The sequence below is a fragment of the Arvicola amphibius genome, chromosome 2 (genome assembly GCF_903992535.2).
Source record: "Arvicola amphibius chromosome 2, mArvAmp1.2, whole genome shotgun sequence".
NCBI classification, from domain to species: Eukaryota; Metazoa; Chordata; class Mammalia; order Rodentia; family Cricetidae; genus Arvicola; species Arvicola amphibius.
Genome location: NC_052048.2, coordinates 29372484 through 29385062, shown reverse-complemented (window position 1 = coordinate 29385062; position 12579 = coordinate 29372484). Strand labels below are relative to the sequence as shown.

Here is a 12579-nt window from a genome sequence, read left to right as displayed (position 1 = left end):
AGTGGCCTCATACTACAGACAATGATGCCAACATACCTGGGCATAGAGTAACTTTTTTTTAAAAAAATATTTATTTATTTATTATATATACAATATTCTGTCTGTGTGTGTGCCTGCAGGCTAGAAGAGGGCACCAGACCCCATTACAGATGGCTGTGAGCCACCATCTGTTTGCTGGGGATTGAACTTGGGACCTTTGGAAGAACAGGTAATGCTCTTAACCTCTGAGCCATCTCTCCAGCCCCATAGAGTAACTTCTTAATTTTTGGATATGACATAAATTTCTTTTTTCCATGTTGCCTGAAACAAAGTGTCGCTAAGGGGAAGTTTAGCAAATATTCGCTGATGGATCATATTTTCCAGACCTGGGATCTGGGAGGATTTCATGTCTGTCAGGTCTGAGAAAGACTGGATCCACATTTCTGCCACAGAAATTTGGGACAAAAGCCCTGTTCTAGTGCACGACAGGACAGAGAATCTTGGCATCCACGCATATCTAAGTCCCCTAGGCTCTCTCCTGATGGCCCTTGGGCAGCCAACTTCTGCCCTTCCTTCTGGGGTTCCCCGCTTTCCCCCTTTCCTTCCCAGAAAGCTACCTGGTTCTTGTCCAGCTCACAGTTCTTGTACTCTTGCTCGCCCTGCTCCTGGAAGGTGACAATGACGAAACCCACAAAGATGTTCATCATGAAGAAGGCAATGATGATGATGTAGATGATGAAGAAGATGGAGATCTCCACACGGTAGTTGTAGATGGGGCCCTTGTCTTCGGTGTGGGAGTCGATGGAACGGTACAGCAGCCTACAGGAGGAGACAGGCTCACAGAGTGAACTGGAGAAGCAGTGTCACCTCCATGAGATGATGGCACCACTGCTCCCAGGGATCCCTGCAATCAAAGGAAACAGCTCCAGGCTGGGGCCAGAGGGTCTGGGGCTCAAGTCCCATCTCTAGGCAAAGCAATGAATCTCTTTGGCACTGAGTCCAAAACTGTCAAGTGGAAACGATAATTCCCTACTTTCCTATCTGACAGAGCAGCTGATATAATATATACACAGTGTTTTGAAACTGTCAAGAGCTGTTGAACTGTAACATTCATCACTGACACCAATTTCAAATACAGAAGTATTGGTAAATATTGAAACAGCTTTGCAAACTGGCATGGGCTAAAGGAGGTGAGGCCAAACCAAAAGTAAACCCGAGGAAAAAAATATTCATTTAGATAAAATAAAACTAGCATGACCTTAGATTATTCACATCATCTACAGTGGTTCAGATTACACACACACACACACACACACACACACACACACACGCACGCACACACACACACACACACACACACAAGTTTGCCATTATTTCTTTCTCTTCTATTGTAATTTCCCTGGCACATGGCTATTCTCCAAGTATTACTTATATATTGCCATATAACAACGGCAAATCCCATCCATGCGCTGTTGGATGGGGACACAGGTGTTTAAACCAAGATACAAAGGGCACTAAATGGGCCAGCCTTCTACCAGCCATGCTGTGTGGGGACCAATGAGCTGGTCCTGCAGGGAAACTATCACATCTGCAGAGGGACTGGGCCCCTGGCTTTTGTCTCTTTCTTACTCAACAGTGTCAGCGTAGACAAGGCTTTCCCCAAGGAGACTAGACACAGTCTAATGGGACAGAGACCTCTTGGTAACCTTTACCCATGCCAGCTACACTGGTAAACTGGAACTCTGGTGATCAAAGGTTTACACAGAGAAATTCTGTATTTGACTCAGAAATGCCATAAAGATAATGGCAGGAACTCGCAATCCTGTGGTTCACATTGAGCCTGGGGAAAGGAGTTGAAAGGTATCCAGTTTTGGTTGGGATTTCTAAGATGCTAAAGATGTATTGAGTGGTACAGCACTTGTATGACATGCACAAGGCCCTCAGTGAAATCCTCTGCATCCCCATCTCCTATAATATGTTTTATAAGAGTTTCTGTTTTTGAGACAGAGTCTCACTATGTAGTTTTGGCTGGCCTGGAACTCACTACATAGTCTAGGCTAGCCTCAAACTCAGAGATTCTGTCTCAGAGTTCTATCTGCCTCTGGCTCCCCAGTGCTGGGATTAAAGGTGTGCACCACTATGTCCATCTAAAAGTCTATGTTTCTGTGGTGATCATGTTCTGCGAGAATTCTTGAAGCAATCTCACTGCCCGGGGACAACACAAGTATGACCTCTGGGAAGAATCCAGACAAAGTCTAAGACTTTGGATAATGCATGGATAGTCAGAGTCTAGACGCTAATGCTAGGGCTGTGAGCCTTGGTATTCATACTCACTCTGGCCACCCCTCAAAGGTGGAGACGGTGAAGAGGGCCATCATGGCTGCCAGAACATTGTCAAAGTCAAACTTGCTGTTTTCCCAGCTTCGAGGCTGGATAATCGGGTGGTCAACCTCTCCATCTTTGTATGTGATGTAGTTACCCCTGAGAGAGGAAGAGAAAGGTAATCCATATCTCTACCATCAATGATTCCTGGCATGCTGGGTAGGATGCAACCACATTATCCCAGCCATCAGAAGCCTCAGTGGCTTGAACTTTGAGGAATAAAGTCACATGTCCCAAAAGTGAGGTCAGATAATGAGATGGTAAGAGGCCAGTCTTCACTCCTCTCTAACCAAGCCACCAGCCTCCCCTGAGTTAACCAGCCCTGGCTCTGCAGCCTCTTAGCTTAAACTCACTTGCATTCTGCCTCCGTCTGTTTGGAGCTATCGGAGCAGGTATAGAGCTTCCCCTAGAAGAGAAGAACGTAGTGATTAGACAGGCTCCTCAAGGGGTGGAGCCGGCAGAAGACCATCACTGGGCTTCAGGGATAACGGGTGAAAGATGAACAGAGTTCAGATGCGGTGGACGTGGTTCACATCCGGAGCCCAGAGTGCACTCAGATTCCATCCACGGAGCACCAACCTTTGAAGACTCTGCTCTCTAGGAAGGTCTTGAGAGGAAGAAAGAAGGGCACCTGGGATTGGAGGGAGTTCATGGGAGGAAGTCAGTGGAAATTTATATATAGTGGTGTGTGAGGGACAGAGATAGTGCTTCAGGTGAGAGACTAGCGGAACTAAAGAGATGAAAGCAGAAAAGTAGAGACCAGCCAGGCCTCTGGCCTTGGGCTGGGTGGGGTAGGGGAAGGGTGGCATAACAGGGAACACAGAGGCCTTTAGCTGGGAGAGGCAGAGCCGGTTGCCCTCTACTCTCTTGGTCTCAAAAGCTCAAGTAGGTTGTATTGAGAGGTCACAGTGCCTCAGGTCTGATTGACAGGTTGTCGTCTGAGGTCACACTGCCACAGTGTGATAGGCTGTAGTTTCAGGTCGTACTGTTCTGCACAACTGACCTAGACTGCTGTCCCCTCTTGCATCTTTGGCTCCCTTCCCTGGAATGTGGATGAGAGGGGAAGGAGGCGGGACTTTACCTTGAAGAGCTGGACCCCAATGCAGGCGAACATGAACTGCAGCAGGGTGGTGACAATTACAATGTTCCCAATGGTCCGGATGGCCACAAACACACACTGGACCACGTGCTGCAACGGGAAGAAGAATGGGCACGGGATAAGGTTTCAGCCTAAGCTGGCTTGAGCCAGTGCCAGGGCCCCTCCACGCAGGCAGCGCAGGCAGATCCTATGCTCCACTGAGTGGGAGAAAGCAGGCCAGACAACCTTTCCAGAGTCAGGCTGATGGAACTCAGTATGCGAAGGGCTCCGTGGACTCTGGGAGATGACATGGAGATAGGCCCGTCCGAACTCCTATCTGAGTGGTGAAAATACCAAACAATGCTAACGCAAAAATGCCGTCTCCCTTGCCTTCACCCTACTTTTGAATCAATCCGATTACCCTCATGTAGAGTAAGTCTTGTAATTACTCTAGAGCCAGTCCTGTAACTGCCCTGTAGATGCCTTCTAGGAACTAGTTACTATCCACATAAATCCTAGTCCCTGACCAAGAGGGACAATACCTTCCTTAGTGTTCTGGTCTTTCTCTGTCTATAAAGAATAAATAAAATTCATGTTTTTCTGTCTTGGTGGAAATCTTGGCACTCTAATCTTGACCGCTGATTTCCACCTAACACTGTGGTGGCCTAAACAGGAGACCCTTCTTTTATTTCCTTGCTCCCTTTTCACTCTGGAGCCTGTAGTAATTGGCCGAATTCACTGTCAACCGAAGATCTCTGGCTGGGTCTAATCTTCAGGGATATCCAAAGGCCTACAGGGTAGGTGACTCCGGATGGCCAGCATCAATCCTTTTGTCCCCTTGTGGAATGCCTTATTCCACACTTGCAGCTGATGGACCCTAGCTGAAGCTATTCTTCGGTGGACCACTAAGGTGGCAGGGAAAAGGACAGTCCGCTATAGGCTGGAAGGGGGAGGAGCTGCTGCTTCTTTCTGGGAATCTCGTGGGACCCTTTCCAATCTCCCCTCGCTACTCTTTTTCCATACGTTGAATACTACCAGACCTCAATGAACCTCCTAGCTGCTGGTGATCCTCTTTCAGGAACATTGTGAGTTAAAAGGGGAATTTTAGGAGCCGACTCTGACTCTGTTGGTGGGAGAGAAAAGACTTCACTGCTTCAGATGGGAAGCTCCTTTTCATCTCTCACTTGGTGTGCCCTAGTGCAAGGTCCACCACTCCTTCAGCTTGTTAGAGACAGCTTTGAGAGTGTCTTCAGGGAAGACGCTGATGGGGTAGGGACAACCCTTTATTCTCCTTTTACCAGCCAAGGTTTCTTCTCCTTGGGGTGTTAGGGAAGGTGCTCCCTTCATTCGCCTTTCCTGGCCTTTTTACTCCACAGGACTGTTTTTCTCTTCCCTGTATGTGATGGTTAATGCTAATTTTCGCTTGACAGGATCTGGAATCACCTAGGAGACATCCTCCAGGCAACTTTTGAGGGATTATTTAGCTTCTGGGCTGCCTGTGAGAGGTTATGCTGATTAGGTTAATTGAGGTGGGAAACCCTATATGAAAATTTGGGCACAACCATTGCCTGGCCTTGGGCCCTGGTTAGAAGAAAGGAGAAGGCCAGCTGAACACAAACATTCTTCACTCTCTGATTTCCTACTGTCGTGTGATCAGTAGCTTCGGGCTCCTGCTGCATGATTTTATGCCATTATGTACTGTATCCTTGAACTTGAACTGAAGTAAATCATTTCCCCCTTGATCTACTTAGTTAGAGTATTTGTTTTATCACAGTAATAGGAAAAGAAGCTAAGACACCATAGGGGTTACCACGGGGGAATGCTCAACTGATCTCCTTTGGGTTGTCAACTCTTCTTCAGAGAACAAGGACACAGAACATGTGGCTAAAATGTTGACACCTGTGCCTGTGGTTTTCTTTCCTGGCCAGAATTTCTGATCTGAGAGACCTACAGGAAGCCAGACTTTCATTTTCCTCAAGATTTCCTCAGAATTACCCTTCTCTAATAGCTGGTGGTCAAATCCCCATTTTCGGACCTCCTCCCCCACCCGGGGGGGGGGCTGTTATATCCACTCCTGGACCGTAGCTTCTGGCTATTTAATGGCCATTATGACTTCTCTCTACTTGCAGCCCAGCCATGCCCGCGGTCTCAGCCCTGCTCTGGCTTCCTCCTGAGGCCTTTCACTTGCCTAGCTTTCTTCCTCTCTGATACAAAGCAGAGTTCTTTCCCAATGCTCACTCAGGCTCACTGCCCAGATGAACTCTCTGACACACTGGCTTGGGAACGTCATACGGAAAAAATTCAATAAACAAAATTATCCCCTCTCGTTTGAACATCTCCGATGAACACTGACTGGCTTACCCCATCCACCTAATATAGACACCGCTGTTGTTTGCCTCCATCGGGCCCTTCTCAATGTTTAAGTGACGCTCTTTATCTTTGAGATATAAGTTTCCTACCTAGTTCCCACTAAAAAGCACATCTGATTGTGTTGTGTCGGTTCAGGGTAATTATTTTCATGCGATTGGTTTTTTTTTTTTTTTTTTTTTTTTTTTGGTTTTTTCGAGACAGGGTTTCCCTGTAGTTTCTAGAGCCTGTCCTGGAGCTAGCTCTTGTAGACCAGGCTGGCCTCGAACTCAGAGATCCGCCTGCTTCTGCCTCCCGAGTGCTGGGATTAAAGGCGTGCGCCACCACCGCCTGGCAATGCGATTGGTTTTTATGTGTCATTTTTGTGTCCCAAGAAAAAACTGAACAACAAAATCTGTGGCTATTTCATTTATATATCTTTCAAGAAGTTAGCAAGTGCTATTCTTGGTATATGCTTTAAGATTTACATGTATGTACATACATGTAAACACTTTAAAGGTTACTTTTTAACTGCTCCTGACACTTGAAAAAACACATTTTCAAGGTCCTTATCCAGCCAAACCTAGGAAAGAGACAACACTAAAACAATGAGAAAAGGCCGGGCGGTGGTGGCGCATGCCTTTAATCCCAGCACTCGGGAGGCAGAGGCAGGCGGATCTCTGAGTTCGAGGCCAGCCTGGTCTACAAGAGCTAGTTCCAGGACAGGCTCTAGAAACTACAGGGAAACCCTGTCTCGAAAAACAAAAAACAAAACAAAACAAAAAAAAACAATGAGAAAAACAAGACTGTCATTTAAAGAACTGACCAACCTACTTAAAGGTAGACAATGACATCTTAAGATTTACACATAATCCTAACATGTTTCCTTACAATGTAAACGTATTTTTTTTGCATTGTATTTAGAGTAATAATTTACTGTGCCTTCTGGTTTAAAGAAGAAGAAAATATAAAAAAGGAGAAAATACTTTACATTGCGTAAATAGTTAAAACCTTTACTATAAAGGTAAACAAATTGACCCCAAAGTAAAGGTGAGAAAAAGGATAGTGTGACACAATGCCTCATTTTAACGCTGCCTTCCCACTGTCACATAGACCTAAATGACAAGCCATTGCCCTTTAGGCAGAGACAATTTCTAAATGCTTATTATAAGAAGGCTTAAGTCTTACTGGGCAGTAATGGCACATGTCTTTAATCCCAGCATTCAGGAGGCAGAGGAAAGCAGATGTCTTGAGTTTGAGGCCATCCTAGTCTACAGAGTGAGTTCCAGGACAGCCAAGGCTACACTGAGAAATCCTGTCTCAATAAAAGGCTTAAATCTTAAAACAAATAATGTAAGTTTGTTGAAAATGTCTCCAGGACTGTTCACATTTTGTTGTGTTTCAACTTCCTGTGTTTTCTTTTAAATTTTCATATAAATTGAGGCATATTCAAATACATTGGTGGAAATACCACATAGGTGGGTTATAGCAAAGTGGGAAAATCTCTGTCATAGGCTTTTGATGTCACCTGATGGCATTCTTGGCAAAAGGTTGATGAAAATTTGGGATCTGTTGCTGTTTTCCAGAAGGGTTTACCTAATAATTAGCGGGTGTTAGATGACACCCAAAGACATGGAGAGCCTAGCAGTGTTGCTATCTCTGTAGAGAAAAAAGGTGAAGGATGGCTTTGTTTTTGGTTGGCTGATTAGTCCAAGGACATTCACGTCACTGTTTGTACCAGTGGACTAATCCTGCCAGGACAGTCATCATTTTACCGCATAGGGTTCACAGCTTGGAAAGATGGATGATTGCTTTCTCCTCTGGCAGCATGCACAGCACTTTCCAGCACCAGGAAAGCTAGCCAGTAGGGATAAAGCTTCCAGGTCAGTCTGATTTCCCCGTGTTCCATGACTCAAGTATGTGGTACCATCAACAGTAGGGTCTTACTGTCAAGTTCTGAAGGATAACTAAGAATAATGGCAATAGCCTATAATGTTTGGGAGTTTATGGGACCCCATTTGTCAACAAGTCCAAAAGCAGTAACCCAATCCTGGTACTAGATTCTTCATTTGAGACCCTGTGTTGTCTAGAAGGAACACTGATCCTGCCCCTGTTATAGGGTAACTCCACTGAAACAGTTTCCGTGTGTGTATAATTATATATTTAGAATCTTCTATAATAGTAGGTTTCCATATGGCTTTTAAAAAAGGCCTTAAGTGTTAGTTCTCTCTTCCCTGTAATCCCTCCTCAAACCTGCTAATGCCCCTACCCCATTTAATCATTCCTGTTTCTATAACACATTCTTCCAAGGCTCGGGGATGAACCTAGAAGAGGGGACAGAAGATTGTAAGGGTGAGAGACAGTGGACGATGCAAGGAGTCTTATGGACACACGGGGCAGCTGCACATATTAACTCCCAGCAGCTGTGACCACATGTCCAAGACCTGCAAAAGCTCAAGCCAGAAAAACTCCAACATGGAGGAGAGAGATTGGCACAAGGCCCTCCCTCTAGCTGAGAAACTATTGGCGATTGGTAGCGGCTGGGAGAAGGCGAGTCCATTTTCGTTAAGGGTATGACTCCTGTAAATCAACCATGATCCAGGGGATGCTCTCACATCCAAGAGTATTTGGATAGCAAAAATTAGACTCAATGGATTAAAATAAAAAGAGGACATGAAGTTGGGTGAGCAGGTAAGTGGGGGTGGATCTAGGAGAAATCAGGGTAGCAGGGATGAGTAGGATCAAAATAATATTGTATGAGATTCTCAAAGAATTAATAAAAAATATTATTGAAATACTTTTAACAAAATGTTGTAAAGCCTCAAAATTAAAAAAGAGATGACACTGGTGTGACTAAGTTTGCTATAAAGAAAGGTTATTAAAAACTTTTACAGTCAAAATTCAATACCTTGAGATAAAACTGATGCTTGAATAGAATGAAAAAAGAAAAGGCCCAGAGAACTAGGGTATTCTATTTTATGCTTTTATTAAGTAAACCATTTGAAACTTAGTGATTAGATTTCATATGAATGTTAAAATACTAAGACTGTGTGTTTACCAATGGGGTAAAGCCTTCTTTAGCTGGATGGCCACCACCTCCATAGTAGGAGAAATGCTATTAAAAAGAATTACTTGAAAAAAATTATTCCTATTTGGGGACATGCCTGTTAAATCACGTAGGACTGCAAAACTTATTTTAGTAGACAATATTTAAAACTATTTTAAAACTTTGATCTATTGTACAAAACTCTATCCTCCTGCCTGTGATCTTCAGTCTTTTAGCTGGGTGGGTAAGTATATTACACTAGATGTTCAAAACTAAAGCGTTTGCTTCCTTAGCCTATAGCATTCTTGTTGGCTCTCTGAAATCTAAAATCTACTTACCCTCTTCGAAAACATTTATTATCCCTTTATAAAATAATTATTGGGTGTCCCATTAAATTAAGTTAACCAATGAACCATCCTTTTTGTCCAATTTGACCCAAGCTAGACTTATCTGGAAAGGGAAACCTCAGCTGAAAAAATGTTTCCATCAGATTGCTTATAATGTGGGACTAATGATTCGTATGGGAAGGCCCAGTCCACTGGGTGCAGCGCCTCTTGCAGACAGTCCTGAGGTATATAAGAAAGCAGACTGAGCAAGTCATAAAGTGCAAGCAGCACTCCTCCATGGCTTCTGCTTCCGTTCCTGCCTTCTTGCTCCTGCTCTGACTTCCCTTTAAGATGGATTACAACCCTAAGCAAACAACAACAACAACAAAAACCAACCAACCAACCAAACAAACAAACAAAAAAACCCAACAAAACTCCAAAAAAACCCAACTTGTTTTTGGTCATCATGATAGCTAATCTTGGTTGTCAACTAGACTAAACCTTGAGTCAATGAAAACCCAAGTAATCTGGGCATGCCTATGAAGGATTTTCCTGATTAGATCATTTAAGGTGGGAAGATGTCCCTAAATCTGGGCCACACTTTCTGGTGGCAGCCTACATAAAAGGATGAGGAAACAGAAACTTGTACTGTTTGCTGCTTGTGCCCTCTTCCATCAGCAAGCACCTCTATCCTGTTGCTGAGGCATTCCTTTGTTCGTGATAGAACTTACTTCTTTGGGATTCCAATGTATAAAGAAGAACAACAGCCCCTAGGACTTCCCTGGGACTCCAGCATGAGACAGGGACCGCTGAGACACTTCAGTCTCCGTGACTGAACAACTACAGGATGCTTGGCCTTTACACTGTAAGACAGCTATTGTTGGATGACTTGGACCACAGCTCATAATCCACTTGAATCAATTCCATATATATATATATATATCCTCATCCTTTTATGTAGGCTGCCACCAGAAAGTGTGGCCCAGATTTAGGGACATCTTCCCATCTTAAATGATCTAATCAGGAAAATCCTTCATAGGCATGCCCAGATTACTTGGGTTTTCATTGACTCAAGGTATAGTCTAGTTGACAACCAAGATTAGCTATCATGATGACCAAAAACAAGTTGGGTTTTTTTGGAGTTTTGTTGGTTTTTTTTGTTTGTTTGTTTGGTTGGTTGGTTTTTGTTGTTGTTGTTGTTTGCTTAGGGTTGTAATATATATATATATATATTCATATCATAGCAATAGAAACCTAAGTAGGACAATTTTTTTTTAAAACCAGGTTCATGGGCTATTGCTGTGACAACCTATCCATGTTGTTTCTGTGAGGATTGCAGAGGACTTTGAAACTTTGTACTGGAAAAACCATTTAGTGCTCATAGCTTTACTGGGATGCTAAAGGAGCTTGGATGACAGGGATGCTGAAAGGGATGCAGATGATGGAGAGGCCTGGCCTGTGATGTTTGCAAGGGAGGCAAAGACCACCAGGGATGTCTGAGTGATACTTTGAATCAAGAATCTGGGGCTCTGGTCAACTGGGACTGAAGAATCGGCTGTGATTGACAGGAGGCCAGCACCATTAGAGAGAAACCTCTGTTTTGATGGGACTGTCGATGCTGGTTATTGGAAACAGAGAAATTAGCGCTGATCAAGAAGAGACTGGGATCACAGAAGTGAGCCTTTTGGGAGTATTTTTTCAGGATCAACACTCAGAACTTGTGTTCCAAAGAGGGCCAAGGCTACATCTCAGGTTGACAGTTGGAAGCGTTACTGGTTTGAAGGCATGATGAGGTCATGGAGAGTAGCTGAGGCCTGGCACTGGGTAGAAGAACTGGAGCCCCTGAAGAGAGGTCTGGGGAGGCTGTTGGTAAAGGTGTAGCTTTAGTTGCCATGGAGACCCCAGAATACTGGAGACAGCAGTACCACAGGGCGGGTGACTGCCAAGGACCAGCCTAGGCCTATGAGAAGAGCTGGGGAAGGCATGCTGGAGCTCAGAAGACCATGAGTGGGGCCCAGGGGCTAACTACTGAACATTCAACACTGCTTACTTTTGGTTTTGCTTTTATCTGATTGTGACTGCACCCTGGTTCTACCCTCTTGGAACAAGAAAGTATTTAACTTAGTTTGAATGTAATAGGATCCCACAGTTAAAAGGTGAAACTCTTATAAGGAAACACTGGGTTTTTAAAAAGACCGAACTTTCAAGTGCTGAAAAATTTAAAGACCATGGTACTTAAAAAGTTATATCGCATTTATATTATGGTATCAATATCAGCATGACATTTTGGGAATAAACAAGAAAGGAAACTTCATGGTTTAACAGCAACATGTTTGTGTGTCAAATTAACAAGGGGACAATTTTCCTGGGTGGTTTGTCAACCTGACACAAGCTAGAGTTATCTGGGAAGAGGGACCTCAGTTGAGGAAATGCTTCCATCAGATTTCTGTAGGCAAGTCTATGGGACATTTTCTTGATTAATGACTGACATGGAAGGGCACAGTCCATTGGGGGTGGTGCCACCCCTAAATGGGTAGAAAGCAGGTTGAGGAAGCCATGAAGAGAAAGTCAGTAGGCATCACTCCTCCATGGTTTCTGCTTCAGTTCCTGCCTCGAGTTCCTACCCTGGCTTCTCTTCATGATGGGCAATGATTGTAAGCTGAAATAAACTCTTTCTTCCTCAGGTGGCCTTTGGTCATGGTGTTCAACACAGCCAACTAAAGGAAACCCAACTATTGTCTTTGTTAAAGAGAGACATAAACTGTAAAGAAAATGAAATTACAAAATTTGTAGAAAAATGAAGGGATCTGGAAAGTATCATATTAAAAGAGGTAGCCCCAACTCAGAAGGACAAAAATTGTACGTTTTCTCTCATGTGATGATTGTTAGCTTCAAATAATGTGTTTTGTGTATCTATCCTGCAGTACATATGGAAGTCTGGGAATTATCAATGAGATAGTGGGTGTGGAATACACTTATGAAGAGGGGACAGATTACAGAAACAAGGTAGAGAAGACAGAAAAGTTTAAGCAGGTCCTGTAGTGATGGGGCTGACGGAAAAGGGGTGGGGAAAGGGTTAAGCAAAATGAAGTGTGCATGAAGAAGGCACATAGAAAGTATGACCTTGAAACCAAAGCAAACATAATAAAATGGGAGAGTAGAACACGTATGAAAGGAGGGGGGTGTGGATCCTGAGAGCTAAAGGTTTACATGGAGATGGGAGCAAGGGGGTTGGGAAAATCAGAGGTGGTGAATGGGCTAACCAAAATCGAGGCTTTATGAAGAAGTCTTATGAAATGACACCTATTTTATCAAAAGAGTTAAGAATCCCAGCATGGAAGCGGCTCCTGATACCTGACCCTAGCTGAGGAGCTAATGGCACTCTGAAGGACAGGACGGAGAGTCACTGGCCATTGGCAGAT

At 44.0% G+C, this 12579-nt stretch overlaps 1 protein-coding gene across 17 annotated transcripts in view; it reads right to left on the bottom strand.

The window, feature by feature from the left end:
• Cacna1c (calcium voltage-gated channel subunit alpha1 C) overlaps positions 1-12579 on the bottom strand; it is a 548575-nt gene that overhangs the window by 65023 nt on the left and 470973 nt on the right. For all 17 annotated transcript variants that reach the window (XM_038318989.1, XM_038318993.1, XM_038318994.1 and 14 more), the window contains 4 exons: positions 3443-3550; positions 2715-2767; positions 2314-2460; positions 597-798 (listed from right to left, as the gene is read on the bottom strand). In XM_038318989.1, the coding sequence (XP_038174917.1) occupies positions 597-798; positions 2314-2460; positions 2715-2767; positions 3443-3550 (510 nt within the window). The remainder of the gene's footprint in view (positions 1-596; positions 799-2313; positions 2461-2714; positions 2768-3442; positions 3551-12579) is intronic.